The 20124-nt window shown below is 37.9% G+C and overlaps 1 protein-coding gene across 3 annotated transcripts; it reads left to right on the top strand.

The window, feature by feature from the left end:
• The first annotated feature begins 397 nt into the window (after window positions 1-397).
• GPATCH1 (G-patch domain containing 1) lies at window positions 398-18319 on the top strand. Of its 3 annotated transcripts, XR_002044894.3 has the most exons (21): window positions 400-567; window positions 1607-1741; window positions 2023-2108; window positions 2494-2654; window positions 2995-3092; window positions 3226-3284; window positions 3613-3858; window positions 4619-4766; window positions 5505-5584; window positions 6601-6805; window positions 7406-7693; window positions 9457-9635; window positions 9902-10029; window positions 10299-10432; window positions 10762-10931; window positions 11593-11803; window positions 12521-12622; window positions 13091-13209; window positions 13728-13873; window positions 15021-16689; window positions 17408-18319. XR_002044894.3 is itself a non-coding variant. In XM_019284255.3 (20 exons), the coding sequence occupies exons 1-20, from the start codon at window positions 456-458 to the stop codon at window positions 15040-15042; spliced, it is 2826 nt and encodes a 941-aa protein (XP_019139800.3). In that variant the 5' UTR covers window positions 398-455; the 3' UTR covers window positions 15043-18319. The 3 variants fall into 3 exon arrangements, 2 of the variants coding, with proteins under 2 accessions (XP_019139800.3, XP_010394765.3); XM_019284255.3 differs by having other exon boundaries at window positions 398-567; window positions 11596-11803; window positions 15021-18319; XM_010396463.4 differs by having other exon boundaries at window positions 15021-18319.
• The last annotated feature ends 1805 nt before the right edge of the window (window positions 18320-20124 follow it).

Genomic DNA, 20124 nt, shown 5'->3' with positions numbered 1-20124 from the left:
GTGGCTACTGATGACCGAGAGTTTGACATTATGTGGCGTTGGTAATTTTTAAAGACACCAGACAACCATCGGACCACTGATGTGGAGCCGCACACGGCAGCTCCGCAGAGCTCCCAGACCGCTGGGGCTGGGAATTTTTCAGCCAAACACGGTTGCGCTGGAGGGGCCCGCGCGGCCGGGACACGGTCCGGCCCCCGCCGTGCCCTCCCCGCTTTACCGTCGCTCCCCGCAGGAGGGGGGACCGAGAGGGGCCCGCAGGACCGCGCTGTGCCCGGCGGGCAGGCCCAATGCCGCGATGAGGCCGAGAGGCGCTGAAGGGTTCCAGGGCGCTCGGCGATGCCGCCGCTCCCGTCCGTCCGGCGGGGCCCCGGGGCTGACGGGCGCCGATCCGCCGCAGCGGCCGCTCTCGGAGGCGGGAGGTGCCGGGCGCGGGGCGGCCCCGCCTCCCGCTTGTGATGCCGCCGCGACCCAGGCGGCCACCGTCGGGTAAGATGGCGGCGGAGAGCAGCGACAGCGAGGAGGAGGATTTGGTGAGCTATGGAAGCGCGCTGCAGCCTCTGCAGGAGGGTAAGGGATCCCCGGGAGGTTCGTTTGTTCCTCCTCCGTCCTTTCGTCAATCGTTGTGGCGAGCACTGGGGAGCGGCCCGGCGTGAGGCGCTGGGGCCAGGGTATCCCGAAGGGCCTGCGCGGTCCGGTCCGGTTCGCGGCTGAAGGCCCTCCATCCCTTACTTTGGGGAACTGCGGCGTGTAGGCTCAGCGCAGACCTGCTTCCCCTTCCTCCTGCTGCCGCGGGGCGTGGGGCCTTTCTCGGCAGCCGTGCTGCCCTGGGAGAGGATCTGGCCCGACACAGGGCGAGCCGCCTGGCAGCGGAGTGGGAAAGGCCTCGGCACTAGAGCGGTTTGCGGGTGGGGCTGGGGTACCCCCGGGTTGTGGCGGCGCTGCACTGGGTGGAGCCGGGTACCAGTCTTTGCTTTTGTGCTTTCCCCAAGCCTCAAAAAACCCCAAACAAACAAAAAACCAAAGCCAAAAACACCCAGACAGTATAGTTCAAGTATAAAAGTTCGAGAGTACGCAGTAGTTATGCTAATCTGACCGTCCGATGCTTATCTTGATGAGATGAACAGGGCGTCGTTGAAGGACTAATGTACAGTTGTGACTCCCAAGTCGGTGCCACTTTATTCAAGAAATATTGTTAAAAAGGGGAAAATGTTTATGTCAAAGTCTGTGGCTTTTATGTTTTGTTTTAGTTTAGACACTTTTGATGTGTAATTTCTCAAGCAATTACTGAAGAAATCGTGCCAGAGATTTTGCACACTTAAAAACTAAAAATGTCCTTTCACAGAAAAAACCCCCAATGTTCTCAGAAGTCAGTAGAATTAAGAGTTTTGATGTGAATGCTTCATGCTTTTCCTTTAGCGATGTGCATCAAGGGTGTATACAAATAGTTACAGTGCGGTGGAAATAAATGTAAACTGCTGATGCTTTCCACTTCAGGGTGGCTAGCGTTTGATCCTGTTCTTACTTGAAGGAACGGCTTCTGGAGGAAGGGGGAAGTCTCTTTTTCATGTTAAATTGTGTCTTACTTTCTTGGTTTATTTCCTTGTAGGTGAACGAATTAAAAAGCCAGTTCCTCTTCAAGAGCAGACTGTTAAAGATGCAAAGGGACGATACCAGCGTTTCCATGGAGCATTTACTGGTGGCTTTTCAGCTGGTTACTTTAACACTGTTGGCACAAAGGAAGGTTAGATATTTTGCTGTCTTCTGGGAATGGTTAAATTGAGAACCATATTTTCACATGAGTGAAAGCAAATTAACTGTCATTAAGCATTTTTGTTCCTGCTATTCCTTATACTCTGAACAGTTGAGACAGTATTGCTGAAGTTATTTCTCCTTGAGTCTTTGGACTGTAATTTTACAAATGTTCTTTGATGTATACTTAAGATGTAAGGTTGAAATATTTGGATTGTTTTCAAATACCATGTTGCCTTAAGTACCTTACTTAAATATTTATCTTCTTTAAAGGATGGACACCTTCAGCTTTTGTGTCATCACGGCAGAAGAGAGCAGATAGAACCATTCTTGGACCAGAAGACTTCATGGATGAAGAGGTAAATTTAGAAAGGAATCGAAAACTTGTGTAAATAATTGCCATAACAGCAAAAATTGAAGTAACTTTAAAATTACTTCTTGTACACGGTGTTATACTACTAGGTCATATAGATGGTTTCACGGGTTCACTTAAGAAGCTCCTGTAATGTCAGTATTAAATAATAAAACCAGAACTCAACCCTTTCACTTTATCAGAAAATGCAAATGCTTTTGAAGCGGTTTAAGATATTTCCACTAAAGCTATTGAAAAAACTACTGTATAAGTAGCTTGAGAAAATTAGCCAGTATGAACGTTATGTGCCATTTTCATTACTTTACTATTACAGTAAGTAAGAATTTGAGGGATGTTTAATCTAAATGTTTTCATTTTGTGTATATTTCCAGGATCTTAGTGAGTTTGGGATAGCACCAAAAGATATTACAACTACAGATGATTTTGCATCTAAAGCTAAAGACAGAATAAAGGAGAAAGCTAGACAGATTGCAGGAGTAATTGCTCCCATTCCAGGAATCACTGCATTTGATGATTTAATAGGACCATCTAAGTAAGTAAATTTACATAAAAGTTTGCCAAACAGTTCCTTTCACTTAAAAGTGTTGTACTGCTTAGAAAAGTAATGTTTGATCACAGTAATTGTGAGAGACTGGAAGATCCTGCAGTGTTACATTTCCTATGTGGCCTCCACCTTGAATGTGCAGACTGGTACCACGTAAACATTTATAAAAGGGAGTGTGTATGCAAATATTAATACATTCAGATTTGATTTTAAAGTGGGATATAAAAACAGAAGTTCAAATATTATATAGGTATATTATTTATCAACACATAATAAAGGTGTGGTTTGAAGTAATTTTGGGTTTTGCTTCCTTTTGTGTTCTTTGTAGAATAACAGTTGGGGTTGAACTGTTACGAAAAATGGGCTGGAAAGAAGGACAAGGTATTGGACCACGAGTCAAAAGAAAGCCATGCAGACAGAAACCTGGTAAGTTCAGGGAAGTTCCTGAGCTAATTAACTGTCTTGTTAGTAGAAAGTTAATATTAGTAGAATGATTAGAAAGTTGATTTCAACTTTCTCCTTTTATTGATGTAATGTGGTGTTACGATGTCTCTTACAGATCCTACAGTGAAAATATATGGTTGTGCATTACCACCTGGACTGTCTGAGGCTTCTGAGGTATTGAACAGGCACAATTGGTTTGTTGACTTATGTAAGAATATGTGATAACATATAAAAAAACAAAACAACTTCTTCAGTGTCCTTGAACAGTATTTAAAAATGCATTTTCAAATCTTCTTAAAAGTGTTTATAAATACTTTTTATGTTTAATGTGAAGAAAGGTTTTAATATCTAAATTTCTTCTTTTTCTACGTAAGCAGGTATAGTTCATATACAATTCAGGAAATGCAGACTTGCCTAGGCTCATGTTAACTGAATGTTGTATAAGCTCAACATACAGAACTTTTAGTCATATTTGCTCTTATAAACTTTTATTTTATACAAGGATGAAGAGGATGAATTCCAGCCAGAGAATGTGACGTTTGCACCGAAAGATGTAATGCCTGTAGATTTGACTCCAAAGGACAATGTCCATGGACTTGGCTATAAGGGTTTGGACCCCTCACAAGCTTTGTTTGGTGTATCTGGAAGAGAACACCTGAATCTTTTCACAGGTGGTTCTGAGGAAACAAGCAATTTACTTGGTGATCTGAGACACAGTAAAGGAAGAAAACTAGGTATTACAGGTCAGGTGAGGACATTTTTTTAATGTGTTTTATGATTAGTGCAGTAAAATCCAAATAATTTAGTCATTGTAGTATTATTGTAAAAAATGTTAAGTGTGGTTTGAGAATAGGATTTTTTAGAATTTACTTTGAAGATGTGGAAAAATCCTTAGAACTCTCAAATGCCTTCACTTCTTGAAACTATAAAAGACAACTCTAAAAAATACCTGACTCTGAGTAGCTGGATGGAAAAACATCTTGTGTTACTTTGATTAGATAAAACTAATATTCAGTATGATTTAGTTCATGGTTTTGTGTATTGTACTTTCAGTAATGCTGTATCTGTCAGCTAGAGAGGTTTTGTGTTGCTCCAGGGTATTTGTAGTTCTTATCTAGAAGCACTGTCAGTTTATGTTTTCTGGGAATTCTACTTGTTTAATTTCCATGTTAACTGACATATTTTTTTCCTTTTGAGAACTTAACCTGGTCTTAGTCAGATTGCGCATGTTATTTTACTAGAACTAGTCTGCTGTCCCTGTCCTGTACAGACCAAACTTGCTGTCCCTCTCTGCCAAGGGAGTGGAATGTGTTTGCTTTTGTGCTCACTAAGGTGTGTTTTTTTTTTTCCACCTCAATTTTTGTGGTGAAACTACACTTTTCCCAGTGTATATATATTTGTACTGTAGATTTTATATAGTTGAATAGATGCACATGCAGATGTGTTCTGATACGTGACTTAAAAATACTTTTACACTTTCAAATTCTCACTTAAAATATATATTTTAGGCTTTTGGTGTAGGAGCTTTAGAGGAAGAAGATGATGATATTTATGCAACTGACACACTGTCAAAATATGATACAGTTCTAAAGGATGAGGAGCCTGGAGATGGCTTGTATGGCTGGACAGCACCGAAACAGTATAAATCCAAAAAAAGTAAGAACTGTGGTTCTGTTTAAAGAGTGAGTGTAATATGGGGGGAAAAAACCCACAAATGTAGTCTCTATTTGCTATGTATTTTAATTTTCAGCCTTGATATCTGAAAATTCAACTAGTTCTCCTTCTGTGTTGAAGTGTTCAATTACAGAAATAATTTCCAAAGTCCTCCACTAATCCCAGTGCAGATTAAACCCTCAAAGCATAATTTCAAAAGGACAATATGTGCTGCTTTGCGAGATACAGCATTCGGTTTCACTGAAGAAAACAAATGATGGTGAACGACAGTTACAAAATATGATCCAGCCCTTGAAAAGAGAACCTTTTTTTTTAGATAAACTTCTGTATTTTCAGATAATTTTTGCAAATTCTATCTTGGTACCACTTTATTTTTACTGCACCACTTAAGTGCATGAAATACTGTAGTAATTTCTGGGGAACCTGTTCATGTTGGCTGTACACATGAATGGCACTGCTGGTGTTTGCTGTGCACAGTATGGACACTGTTGCTTCACTATAAACCATGTTCAACTTGCAGCAATCACTCTGGTAGCAGTTTTTACTTGTATAATACTAATCCAGAATCAGAACCCTTAATTTTAAATGAAAGGTGGTGAAAACAACGAACTACAATTATAACTCATAATAGACAGTGACAAGTGGAAAATATTCAGGAAAAAAAAGAATTGCCTAACATGCATGTTTCAAATATTGACCAACTTTGTGATCATTTTGTAGGGCCTGAAAGAGAATTTAAATATATAGGAAAAATCCTGGATGGTTTTTCCTTGGCATCAAAATCATCAGCTCCAATCAAGGTAAGCAGATAGTGATGTTTTATGTATTAAGAATAGCATCATTCATCATGTGAACTGTGCAGACTCTACTACTTCTCGGTGTTTTTCTGTTCTTAGAAATAAATGTTCTGGTCAGCAGTAAAAATTGCTGAATGAACAAAATTGTAGCATTGGGGGCTGTTCAACAGAAAAACCTAAAATTTATCAGACTCCTGAAGGTATTTAAACCTTGCCTGTGTACTGGCTTTGAACAAGTGCCTTCCAGACTATTCACTGCTACTTGCCATAAAGTTGGAGGAATGGTTTAATTAAACTGCAAAATAAAAAAAATTACATATTTTGGTTCTAGATCTTTGATATGTAACATTCAGTTTTCTGTAAGAATTAGGCCTCATGCTTTGTCTGCTTTGCTATTTTGGTGACAATTTAATTTCTGAGTCCTGTCTTCAAGTTGATATAATTCATGCCATACATATTTGTATGAATTGTATGTATAAATTGTATGACAGTATCCTCTTTCAAAGGAAGAATATTTGTGTGGTATATAAAATTGCATTGTATAGGGAACACAGGAGAACCTTTGAAGTAACAGCTTATATGAAGAATGTGGGGAAAAACACTTTGAAAGACATAAAAATATAGTAAGTACAGAAGTACTCAGTAGTCCAATTAATTGATTAAATCATTTGACTTCAGTTAAAAAAAATAGTAAGCAATGTTAAGAGGTATTTTCTCAAATAAAAGCAGTGCATCTTAAGACTCTTGTTAATTTTTCTGTCACTTAATGTGCGTGTTTTCCTATTTTTTCATAGTTGACAATATATTGTCAATGTGTTTGTTCCCAGAGTTTGTATTACAGGGCCGCTTACTGACAGGGTCTAAAGGAATTGGTAGCTTGTACGATTTGTTTTTACTGCTAAGATGTAAATTGAGGAATTCTTAGGTTGAACTGACTTTTTCTGAAACACAATAGTTATTGCATACAAAGTTGTCTCCCTCAGTGGATTTTTTTGTTTTGTTGCCCCTTTCCCCCCCAGGTTTATCCACCGCCCAGCCTGCCACGAAATTACAGACCAGTCCATTACTTTCGACCTGTGATAGTAGCTGGGAATGAAAACTGCCATTTACAGAAGACATTGGAGGAATCGACTGGGAAACTGGAGAGTGATCCAGCACAGCAAAGCAGGCATGCTTTGAATGCAGCTCAGAGGAGGGAACAGCTAGGAGAGACTGAGCTGAAAGGTACTGAGATACGTGACCCTATTTTTGCTTGTGTTCCAGGTCCCCTTTTGTTTATAGAACGGTAATAATTTGGTCTGGCCTTGAATGCTTATTTTCTAACATAAATATATCAAATCTAGTTACCATAGCAAGAATACCATTTCATTGTTTAGTTTGATCTCAGCAGTTGAATTGTTGACATAGCTGTCTGTATTTTCATTTACTTAAAGACAAAAACTATGTGTTGGATTTTGTTTTGTTTTGGGGGTGGAGGGGGTTGTGGCCTTTTTTGAATATCCTAGGCTGTGAGGATTTTTTCTGTAAAATGAGGTTTCACTGAAATACATTCAAATATACTAAAAAGATAATTTGTAACTGTGGCTCACATTTGTATCTACAATAGCAAACTTTATTAAGTTATATGTAAATAGCATAAAAGATGTAATAGTGGCCAAATTTTTATCTGCCATGTATGCCATTTTATTTTTAATTTCTGCTTAAGAGCATTTTATCTGACTGTATACGCATGTGGTAAGGATTTTTTCCTCTGCTAAAGGGGAAGAAATAGTTCTAGTAATTTTTCATTTCTATTTATCTTTTACTGCTTTCTTTCTGCTTTAGGTCCAGCTCCTTCTATTTTGGAATATCTGTCTGAGAAAGATAGAGAAAGACTCAAAGAAATTAAACAAGCATCTGAACAACAAATGAAAGCAAAAATAGTGTCTCAGCAGTCACCAAAAAACAGATTCCAGCCAGCCTCTTCAGAAGATGCTGCTCACAAATGGCAAATGCTGCTGGGGGGACAGTTAGCAAATGCTGGTTCTAGTGACTTCAAACCATTTGCAAAAAATCCCGAAAAACAAAAAAGATATGAAAATTTTGTGAAAAGTCTTCAAAAAGGAGAAAAAGGTGAAATATTGCTTGCTTAATTTTTTTTCTCCTCCTCCCCGTTTGTTTTTTTCTTTTTGTCCCAATGCATTTTATATTCACTATGAGTTCTCTTCCTTAATTCCACAGCATTTCTCCCTTTACTTCTTTTAGGACCAATGTTAACAGATTTTTTTTACTGATACTTAGTCATGTTGATTTCAGGAAAACTGCTCTGTTACTCAATTGTCAGAAAGTCTTGATTTTAGGCATTACATTTCATACTTCTACAATGTAGCAGAAGTTAAGTTCTACTTCATTTCCTGGATTTCCCTTACTTCAGCTTTGGTTAGTGGAACAAGCCTTTTCCTTTAGTTTCTTTCCCTTTGAGGAGTTAAACTGACAGATCATATAAAGGCAGAAAGATGATTGGGTAACAGTAGAATCAAAAGAAACCCCATACACTCTGCACCAGGGGGAGATAAGGACCCTAAAGTGAATGAAGTATTTCACACTTGTCAGAGCTTGTATTATATGTCATTTGGATACTCAAACTTCTGCTGTCACTTATGTTCTTCTCAGAAAAATTTATGACTGTAAAAACACAGCATACATGCAGAGTTCTTACTCAAAACCAAAAAAAATCCAATCTCCTTCATCACCTCTTTTCATGCTGTTTCAGTCTCCTTCCATTTTGTTTAGGTTTTTGCTATTAAATTATACTGTGGTGTATCTGAGATTAAACCAGGTACTGGCGATGCCTTGTGGTGAGTTTTCCAGTACTGTGATTTTTCTGTAAGGCATAAAAAGCTGAAATTGATCTAGGGAGTTCATCATCAGCTCATGACTCTAGATTGCCTTGAAATAAACTTTAAAAAAAAGGGGTTGGGGTTTTTTTTTCAAATTTTGAAGTACACAGGGGCTATTGGGGAAGAAGAAGATGGGCACCAGGAAAATTTGACAGAGGAAAGCACATAGTGATAGGTAGAAAACCTGGGTTTGTTGTTTTAGTTGTGGTTTGGGGTTTTTTGGGGGTTTTTTTAGAAATCCTTTTCATTATATAAAATAAATATTTTCTGGTCAGTAGCCTCTTCTGGTTGCCGCATTGGGACACACTACTTGAGCTTTGAACCCATAGTTCCTCTGTTCAGGACTGGGATTTTCCCTGGGTAAAATTGAGTATTCTCAATTATGACTATATGACTCTAAGTGCCTCCTGAGTCATAATGATGAAAATGTAGGAATGTATAAATAACTGGAATGGTCAAAGGTCTGTTCTACTGTGAGTGTATTTGCGTGGCTGGTATTATTTCCTCTTCCTTCTGGGAGAAAAAGTGAACCTGTTGCTGTAAACCTGTGTCCAAACTCTGTATTTATCAGTGGGCACTTTATGTACCAGAAAGCCCCTTAAAAGTTACCAAAGCCTAGCCAGGCGTAAACTCTTTCATTCTGTATTTTATTTATTGATGAAGCTTTGGATTATACTTTTTGTTTTAATCACCTGTGAAATCCGTTAAGTATTTTGAACATTCTTTAGAGGGCAATGAGTAAGGAATCAGTTTTACAAGTAAAATTATTTAAAATATCCATTTTAGATTTGGCAAATGCTGTCATTCTTGCTGTCTTGAAAAACTACCTCCATTTATCAGGGATTAACACAGTTGAGATTAATACTACCCTTACGCTAAATACACATTAAATATTTGCAAGGATGTTTGCTTATTACCTTATTTTTTGTTTGAAAAGTGTTGACCTGAAGTAAGCTGTAATCTCTGCTAAGCATTTCTCTCCCTATCTTAAAATAGATACATTGGAGCGCTTTTTAGACCCGAATATGTCAGAATGGGAGCGAGGAAGAGAACAGGAGGAGTTCTTTCGTGCAGCGATGTTCTACAGATCCTCAAATTCAACACTGTCATCCAGATTTACCCGGGCCAAGTATGAAGATGATGTTGACAAAGTTGAAGTTCCCCGAGACCAAGAGGTATATGCTGTTTACAGTCTTTTAATACACTGGAGCTGCAGTTGTTGCCTTAGCCCTGACATTGTTTTTCTTTTAAACTGTTAGGCAGATATGTTGCTATTTTATTGCCCTTTTGTTTAGCAGCTTTTGAAAATGCTCGGTGCATACGGAGTAGTGATTTGTTAAACAGCATTTAAATATTTATGGCTTTGTCCTGTTCTCAAGTCTTACAGCAGTTCATTAAGTTGTTACTTATTTAGCAGCTATAAATGTTTGACCTTTTTCAGAATGATATTGATGATAAGGAAACAGCTGTGAAGATGAAGATGTTTGGCAAACTCACAAGAGACAAGTTTGAATGGCATCCTGATAAGCTGCTGTGTAAAAGATTTAATGTTCGTGATCCATATCCTGAGTAAGATAATTGATACTTAAATTTTTAACACTTTTTTTAAAATTCTGAGTTTTTCATTTGCTTGTGGAAAATCTGGCTTGATGTTTTCTTGTATTATAAGGGAATACAGAACTGCCTAATATTTTTATTTGCATCATGAAATATGGTGACCTCTGATAAAATAGCATGCATTTGAAGGACTACTGTAGGTGCTTCAGCTTGTTGTAGATAATTTGAGGACTTTCCTGTGTTGAAAACAATAATCAGCAAACACTTTTATTTCCCTCTAGTTCTTCTGTAGTGGGTTTACCAAAAGTGAAACGAGACAAGTATTCTGTTTTTAATTTCTTAACTGTGCCTGAGCCCACCACATCTGTAACTCAAGCAACAAACGAAAAGATCCAAGAGAGTAACAGTCTCAACAGTAAGTTTGTTGTTACTTTATTAATTTAGCTATACATGAGATAATAGTACAGAAAAAGCATCTTTTTCATTGAGAACCTAGCCATGTGATTTTTTTTCATTTAAAAAACCAAAACAAAGAAATTGAAAATAAAAATTCACGGACATAAAAACTGAAGTTAGTGATATAATGCTAATTTCTTCTACCTGGAAGACATTTATAGGTCAAGTATTCATTAGAAAGATTTTAAAAATGTCAGACTGAAGAAGCGGAGTAATTTAAAATCAAGTAGGCCATGAAATGCAGAAAAATTTGGCATGCAGATGATTTGAATATTTTGGATGTTTTAGAACCAAAGAAACCTTCAAGGTGGGATGTGTCAGATAAAGAGAAGGAGAAGAAAGATTCTATCAGTGAATTCATTAGTCTTGCTAGATCAAAAGCTGATGTTCATCAGCAGCCACCAGTGCCAATAACAGAAGAATGTGGAACTGGGACAAGTGAACCTCTTCCCACTCCGGTGAGTGTACAATAGGATTTGTACTTAAAGGGAATTGCTGTAAACCTTGACAACCCAGAAATAAGATGGGTCAATATATGAATTGATTTAATACAGGTCAGTGTGCACAAGAGCTAGCTCAGGATGAGCAAAGGCGTGAGATGGCACTTTGAAGAATTTTGAGGTTATAAATCTGGGATGCAAGATGTTTGCAGCTTACAAGGACTGCAGATCTGATTGTACCTGAAGTAGAGCTTAAAAGAAGAAAAAATGTAGCTCAGTAGTCTGGGAACTTAATTCAGTGACTTTACCACCACTCTGCTCACAGGCACAGAATGTATTTATTTCTCCTTTCCATAGAGGAGAGTGCATGTTTTGCCGAGAAAGGTGATGTTTTCCTTTTGCTTAAATTTAGTATTATATAATTGAACTTTGAATTAATGAATTAGAATTTATAATATCTGGGGATCTGTCATCACAAACTGCACTACTTTTACAGGACACTGGCTTAGTTCTGCAGTGTTTCAGAGCTTTACTGTTTGGGACTAAGATTTATTTCGCAGCTATTGTGCCATCCAAATGTTTTGTAAATACCTGTCAGCATGCTTGAAGTTATTCCTTATCAGAGAGAGATTGTTAGTTTCTTTAGTGTTTAAATACAGTCTGTTATGATGCTATTTAGCAGGTAGCTAATGAAGATAAGAATCAGGAGGAAGAAAGCGGGCGACCACCCATGGACTTATTTAAGGTCATCTTTGTGAGCTCCTCAGATGAAAAATCATCTTCCTCTGAAGAAGAGAGTGATGAAGAACAGCAACCAACTACTTCAGAAAGAGAGTCAGAAACCACCAAGCAAGTTGATGTACCAGACAGTTCTTCCTCTAATGTACAAGGTAATACTTAATGGATGTTCATTTTCATGCAGCATAAAATAAATACCTTGTAAAAGTTTCATTTTTGAATCACGTATTCTTGGACTCTTAGCACAATGTGATGCTCCTGTGCAGATCATCTGAGATTGACGGAGCTGGCCATGTAGAAAATGTGAATAATACAGCACTGCATAAGGCCTTGCATGTTACAGTGTTATTAGCATTGCCACGTACCTTTTGTGTAGATCTTACAAGCAAACTGCTGTATGGAATATGCCTATTATACAGTGAGGGGGAACAAAACATCTAGTGTTAGAACATGCTTAAAATGAAAATACTTTGTCCACTTACTGTCACAGTTGGTTCTATTGACATTTAACTTTCAGTGTTTATTAACCTTACACATCTCATGGAGTTTTTTATTCATTCTGAGTAGTGGAAAAATAGTACTGTGTTACAAAATGGAAGCAAACAAATGCACTGATAATAATTTAATTAATAATTGTATAGTTTAAAAGGTAAATTTTGATTTAAAAGAAAAAAAACCCACAGTGTGTCGACATGTTTCAGAATGTCAGCTACCCAGTTGGCCAAAGCAGTCCATAGACATAGAGGATGCTGATCAGTTTGCTTTCTTAAAGGTTTTTTGAAAGCCTCCTTGAACTTTCTTTAACACTTCTTGGAAAAAGTATTTCCTTATTTGCCTTTCAAATATAGCAAGTTTTGGTTTTCTCATAGAGAGTGTGACTGCTACAACTGATTCTTCGTTGCCTACTTCAAAGGAGGAACTGGATGCAACAGAGGAATTCGGACCAAAGTTGCCACCAGCTTTTTCTTCTGGTAGGTTCTGTAAGCATCTAGAGTGTAAATTCTGCACATTGAAATTGTATATAAAATATATGATAACCTCTCTTTAAAAAAGGCATTTCTGAGTAGGCATTCTATCTCTTAAATGTGTGTGTTATGTCAAACAGCCATCAGCAAACGTTTTGTTGCCATGCTATGACCCACCAACAGGAACCTCTTTGCCTGTGTACCAGTTTTGTTTCAAGTCTGTAGAGGCAGTGATAAAAAATTGATGTGAAAATATAGCAATTTCACTTTGTAACAGATTGCAAAGGCATTTAATTACAATAGGGATGTTGCAGTTAGGAGTTTTAGACATGTAATTTCCTTTCTAAAGCTTAGGGGTTTTGTTTGTTTAACTATTATATTAGGTTAAAAGTAGTAATACAGAATGTAATAACCAAATTGCCCTTCTTTGGTCTTTTTTTTTTTTATTCTTTATGCATTTGCTTTGTACTTTAGGCACTACTTGGCAGCAACAAACAGTGGTGCCACCAACTTTTCCTGGACCTAGTAGGAAAGAAAAACATAGGAAAATCAGAGAGAGGCACAAGACTAAGAAAAAACGCAAAAAGGAAAAGGTATTAAATTTAAATACTGATTTTTGACTTGTTGATTCTTTGATCTGCCTTTCAAAATGTTTTATTATTTATGCTTGGTTTAGAAAAAAAAATATATACACCGGGACTAGAATGTAAGCAACAGAATTTCTCTAATGTTTTGAAACCAGAAAATTATCCTGCTATGATGCTGGTTTTTCCATATATACATACGTGACTACAGGTATGGTATTGTGGGTAGTTTCATGTTCTATGTGGAAGATGTCAGGCATATTCTGGGAATTGCATTCATGGCTTATATACAAGTAACTGTAATAAAACTTCTATTTTAGGGGGAGTTGAGTGCTTGGATTAAATGAATTTTGGTTTATCTTTTTTTTTTTAGCTCAGTCTGAGTAGTGGAAAAGAGTCATTGATAAGTGTTCTGTTTCAGTTAAGCTTTGGGTCCATACTGAAATAAACTTTTGTCTTTTGTTGACATTCTGAAAAATCCAAGTCTTTCACAAGGAGATAAAGGATTATTTCTCTTCTTTTTACAGAAAAAGAAGCATAAGAAGCAGAAAAACAAAGGAAAACACAAGAATAAAAAACCAGAAAAAGACAGCAGCTCAGACACTACAGATAGCAGTGACAGCCTTAGTGATATGGATACCACAGGCTTGTCGCCTAAAGAACTTCTAAGAAGGTAAGCAGAAAGGTTACTTTAACACTTCAAACTTTGCAGTGAATAATTAAAGCATCAATTTATGAGTTGTCATTCTAGTGAACCTATTTGCAGCAAATGTGAATAAGCCAGTTTCTTTATGAAGGTAAAATATTGCTCACTTCAGTGAGGAAAGAGTACAAATATTAGACGTTTTAATCTAGAGGGTAATTAATTCTAGGATAGCCTCTTAAGGTAAAGGCCACCATATACACAGCCCTAGTAGGGCTAATGGACATTATACTTAAAGATGATTGATATTTTTGGATGGTATTTTGAATCGGAATTTTAAATAGAACAAGTGCAGGTGGAGATTCATATTTTCATTTATGTACTTCTGTTTACTTGGGAACATTGAAGAAACATTGTGTGCTAAGATTCCATTCAGAGAGATCTGTTGTGTGGCACCAATGCTCAAGCTAGTCTGCGCTTCAGCAAGGGACAGTGAAGCAAGCAGAACAATGCTTGAGTCATGTACATGTCTTCTAAATTTAGACTGCCATTACATTTTTATAAACTAGAGACTTGAAGATAGTGCTAACATAAATGTGAAAATCAGAAGAGCACAGTTCACAATATTTTGCTTACATGCTTCAAGTAAGGTAGGAACAAACGTAACTGTGTCTGATGCAGATCAGTCAGCTTCAAACACGTCCCATGTGGAACAGTTGCTATATTGGCATCTGTTTAATGTCTCTTACTAGCTGAAGGAGAGGTGTCAAGGTATTTCTTGAATACCACATCCCTTTGGTCTAATGGCAGAGTGATTGGGGTTGAGGTGTGGAGTAGAATGGATGTACCAACTGGCATTAGAAAGGGCTCTGCCTTCCATTCCTTTGGAACTGAGTGTCAGTTATGCATTGGTGTTTTCTTATTAAAAAAACAATCTACTACTTGGATTTCTGAATAGCTAAAATGTGTTATTATGCATTTTGCACAAAATAGACTTTGTACAAACAGTTGTTTTGGAATCTTCACATTTGCGTGTCTCATCACTGAGAAAATGTTTTTAACTAATGTAACTCAGATCTCTCTCTGAAACTAAGGTTTAAGAAACTGCTCAAGTAATGAAATGTTGTTAATGTGGTGTGTGACTGTTTAGTGTGACTTTTTTTTCCTTCCTTTTTAGGTTAAAACAACTTCAGTATTGAAGAGCTCTCTTGCTTTCTTCAGTATTGTGTGACTTGATCTCAAATTTTTGATCTCCTCCGTGATGGTAGATCAGTGGTGTATAATGTGAAGCACTATAGATACAGTATTCATATTGAATTTCTTTGAAAGTAAATGTGCATATGTTTATTTTATGATGTTTCATGAGTTCCAGATGTATGGATTGTAGAACATTGAAAAGACCCCTTTCTGGGCATAATAATCTGAAATACTGCAGGCTCTGTTTTAATTAATTAAACAAAGCATTTTAATAAACTTTATTATTGCAAATAAGCTTTGTATAGTGATAATTTTTTATGCCTAGGACCTCTAAAACGCTGGAGAATCAGTTTCAGTCTGAGTTAAGTTAGAAAGTTAAAACTAAAGCAATGTAGAATTTTTATTGGGTGCACGTATTTTTATTGAATCCAATGCAGAATTTCGCATTGCAGTTTTTGAGTATCCAGGTATTATTTATGCCTCTCCAAATTGTCTAACATTTACTATAGCTGCTCTAAACCTTTGATAGAATCACAGAATATGCTGAGTTGGAAGGGACCCATCAGGATCATCAAGTCCAAGTCCTGGCCCTGCGCAGTTCATTTCACACAAATTATTATGGCTAATGTGCTAAAACATTAGTACTATGATTATAATCTGCCTCATTTTATGTAGTTACAAAGAAAACTGTTCATGCTACTTTTTGTCCGCAATTGTCATATTGCAGAATAATTTAAATATGAGCCATGAAATAATACTGAGCTGCCCAGAGGTGGTGGGCAGCAGCTCTGGGGCCAGCTTGGAGCCTTGGCAGGAGTTGGCTCGTTCAAGTGGTCCGGGAAAGGCAAGCAGGCTGGGGCAGGCCCCACGCCCACGGGGCAGTCTGAGGATGAAAAGCTTTGTGTCCCTTTGTGTGCGGTTAATGCTTATAGCAGCTGGTGTTTGTTAGTTCTGTTCACACAAACACATGCTTGACAGTCATGAGCAAACTCCCAAATGAGTGAAGAAATGACTTTTCAAAATATCTTTGCCAAAATTTGTAACAGTCTTGGTTAAAACGTGTGGCCTAAGAGCTTGATGTGCTGCGTTTTGGTGGACTAGAATCAAGGAAACGAGTGTTTGAAAGACTTGAGAGACTTCCTGAGATTTAAAGATTTTTTTTTTTTGAGTGGAAGAAGAGTTGGAAAACAAACCAAAACAAACCTCCAGAAAAATAAAAATGCAATATACCCATCCATCAACATTTTCTTTTCTCAACCAGATTCGGTAAATCTGCTCCAAGGTAGTACCAAGGATGTGAACTTTGCTCAGTCAAGTGGAATTTAGGATACATTCTCCTATGGTTCCTGCTTTCATACTCCCCCTCATGGACTAAACTGTCAAAAATAATCTCAAGGAAAACTATTCCTAAACATTGTTTCTTTACAGATTCCATTTAAAATTCTGGGAGGACACTGATAATGTGAGCTCCTGCCATTTTTGCTTTGAAGACACAAAAATACTTTCATGTTCTTAGGCAGTGAAGCTCTTCATATGTTATGAATGCAGCAACAACAAATTAAAAAAAACAAGGAATCTCAAAGCTGAAGTTAGGCAAGAATGTTATACAGGCATGAAGATTGACTGAATCATCATGGAGCCTTCTGAAGGTATTTTACCGAAGTTTAAAAATAGTGGCTGTAAATGTTTTTGCAATCACAGTTAATAGGAGAACACCTATTTCATGCTTAGAACACGTTGGCATTAAAGGGTGACTATTGTAAGCACATGTTGCATACACTAAGATCTCTAGTTTATTAATATTTTAAAATGTGAAAGTTGATACACAAAGGTTGCTTGTTATCCTGAAAGTTCCTTTTTTTGACTTGTTAATGTACGTGACTGGGGAGTAGAAGTCAGGGGTGGGACAGTTGTTACCACCATTGCCATGTTTTCATACTTGTCACTGTCTTTTTCCTTGTATTTCAATCTCAATTGACATGCACTCTTTTCTTGCTCCTCTTGAGTTTTGTGTAGTTGGCTGGGTTTCTCTAAAACTCCATTCACCCTGGGGAGAGGAAGGTGAGATCTGAATTGGGAAAGTGTACACATTCCAGGTGATCAAATCTAAATTAAGTCTATTAAGATAGCTTGGAGACATAGAGTTATGTGAACCTGTGAGTGCTATGCAAGCAAATGGCTGTATCTGTGCTAAGCAGATGGCAGGTGTTGAGATCTGGCATACATTAAGCTTTAATCTAAGAATTGGTAATGAGTAGTGCATTAATGTCATATGAATTCAGATGAAATAGTTTAATAAAGTATGTAAAATTTTGATTTCCTGCTGTGCAGTGCTAGGTTTCTACTATAACCAAAAACTTTTTCCAGGCATACTGAAAAAGCCCAAGAAGCCCAAAAGCATAAAAAGTCCAGACAAAGTTCAGCATTACGTTATCCAAGAGCTGTGGATGGCTAGCTCAAAGAAACCAGGAAATCTAGAAGGAAAAAAGTCACATCTTCTAATGATGAGATCTGAAGTAAATCAGCACGTGGCAACTGTAAGCATATATTGTTGATTGGACATATAAAAGTAAGTGTCTCAGTGTGTTAGTCATGACATTTATAGTTTAATAACTGTCAGATTGAGAGTTCCAAACTTTCCTGCTTTGTCTGAACTCAGAAGTGGAACTTCATTTTTCTGTCTTTAGCGAAATGCTATTCAGCTCTCTTACATATAAGGAAACTGAAATCAAGACCAGAAAATAAGAAGATAATCCATTAATTTTTTTCAAGTACAGTAAATCCATGAATGTGCTTTTTGCTGGAAAGATAATGTGCCACTTGCCCGGAGCATCTAATTTCTGTTTAAGAAATTTTATCTTTGTAATTTTTATCTAAGGAAGTTTTCTTTAACACTTGTTGAGCAATAGTTATTTTTCAGAATCTATCTCAAAGTATTTGCCTGAATATTGGGAACTTTCTGACAGCAATGTATAGGCAAGATTATGTAAAATTTATTAAGACAAGCCTAATTTCCTCCCCTACAGGAACAGATGAAGCAATTAGAATTCAGGAGAGTATGGTGGATTTGGATCATGGGGGGTTAGGCCAGCCCTGACAATTTTCACTCTGGCGTTCTCCTTTTTTCCCTTTGAAAGAGTAGATACCAAATGACTGGCTGTAGTGAGAAAGCATTTGAAGTTCTTCTTGACAACAAACAGTGTCTCTGTGAACTGACAGTCCACATACCTTTTGGAAAACAAAGATTAATAGTGCATGCAGCAGACAAAGACTGGGTAAGTCTAGAAGGGTAGTTTTGACTGCAAGACTTTTTTGGCTTGATAGAACAAGAACATGCAGTAGCTTTGATCTATTTTTTTTCTTTGATCTTAGAGACATTCCTAATCATTCTGGTGTCAGTTAGTACATTGACACACACTGAAAAAATAAGTGAAAAAGTTAAAAATAAATTTACTTTCAAGTTTTGTCTGTTATCAAGAGCTGCCAAGTTAGCAGGATAGCTCCTTGTAGTGAAAGTCCTTGTGAGGGAGCAGCTCTGGATCTGAGGCTTGATGGCAAAAAGGGCAGTTGTAGTCAGAGGTGCAAGACTTTATTCTCATATTGAAGACAAATGTAAGAACACATCATGAAGGGAGTTTACATTGCCTACTTTCTAACTGATTCTAAAATATCTTTGTACTTAGGCAAACAAAAATCTGATTGAAATAATTGGGTTAATCATGGAAATGGAAGATGGTTTACCTAGGTGAAGGTATGATGACTGATCCTGTGATACTCTGAAATGTGAGTTACTCTGTGTGTCAGCAGTCCTCATGGGTTTTTGTGTTAGATGCTTACAGTCAGGTGGGCACCATGATCCATTTGTAAATCTTGATTCATGTTTTTATTTGTTTTACTATAGAACTTAATAGAAACATAGAATTGTTTGGGTTGGAAGGAGCTTTAAAGATCATCCAGTTCCACCCCCCCCACCATGGGCAGGACACCTTCCACTATCCCAGGTTGCTCCAAGCCCTGTCCAACTTTGCCTTGGACACTTCCGGGATTGGGGCGGCTACAGCTTCTCTGGGGAACCTGAGGGCCAAGGTCCTCAGGGCCAGGGCCTCACCACCCTCACAGCAGAGAACTTCCTCCTAATATCCAGTTGAAACCCACCATCTTTTAGTTTGAAGCCATTTTCCCTTTTCCTGTCACTTCAGGCCCTTGTAAATCTCTTTACATCTTTCTTGCAAGCTCGCTTCAGGTACTGGAAAGGCATAATTAGGTCACCCCAAAGCATCTCTTCTCCAGGCTGAACAATCCCAATTATTTCAGTCTTTCTATGTAACAGAGCTGCTCCAGCCCTCTGAGCATCTTGGTGACCTCCCCTGGACCTGATCCAGTAGCTCTATGCCTTTTCTGTGCTGAGGACCCCAGAGCTGGAAGCAGTACTCCAGATGGGATCTCACCAGAGCAGAGTAGAGGGGCAGGATCACCTTCCTTGAGCTGCTGGCCATGCTGCTTTTGATGCGTTACTTCAAAGCTTTATTTATGGGTTAGGATTGCATTATGTTTTGAATGTCATACAGATACAACAAGAAGATAGCCCTTTTCCTGAAATCACTTAAAACTCTGTGTGTAACAGGGTAAATAGATAGGCGATGATGGGGAAGTACAATGGCCTCAGGTTTCCCCATGGGAGGCCTAATTTGCATATTTGAAAAAAATTCTTCATGGAAAGACTTGTCAAGCATTATAACAGGCTACCCAGGGCAGTGGTGGTGTAATCATACCCAGAGGGACTGGTATTGTAGATGTGGAGGAGGTATTGTAGATGTGGCACTAAGGGATGTGGTTCACTGGTGGACCTGGCAGCAGTAGGTAATTGGTTGAACTTCATCTCCTTAGAGGTCTTTTCCAACCCAAATGATTCTATGATAAATGAGCCAGTAATTCAGTATAGGTCATTATCTCAGCACTTCAGCAATCTGTTGATTGCTCCTGTATCAAAACAAAACAGATGTTCAAGTGGGATTTTCTATTATGAGAGAGATTTCCAGATATTTATAGGTGAATCCTTCAAATCATGAAGGACAGCAAAGGGA

This window comes from Corvus cornix, chromosome 11 (genome assembly GCF_000738735.6).
Source record: "Corvus cornix cornix isolate S_Up_H32 chromosome 11, ASM73873v5, whole genome shotgun sequence".
Taxonomy (NCBI): Eukaryota; Metazoa; Chordata; class Aves; order Passeriformes; family Corvidae; genus Corvus; species Corvus cornix.
The sequence above is the reverse complement of the archived record's forward strand: the minus strand, read 5'-3'. Positions and strand labels throughout refer to the sequence as shown.

What these genes read in the sequence shown, in the direction of transcription:
- GPATCH1 (XM_010396463.4), top strand. Translation starts at nt 456, where the DNA reads ATGCCGCCGCGACCCAGGCGGCCACCGTCGGGTAAGATGGCGGCGGAG. An exon ending in GCCATGCAGACAGAAACCTG is followed by an intron (nt 3,093 to 3,225) that starts GTAAGTTCAGGG and finishes TGTCTCTTACAG; the next exon opens with ATCCTACAGTGAAAATATAT. An exon ending in AGGAGAGACTGAGCTGAAAG is followed by an intron (nt 6,806 to 7,405) that starts GTACTGAGATAC and finishes TTTCTGCTTTAG; the next exon opens with GTCCAGCTCCTTCTATTTTG.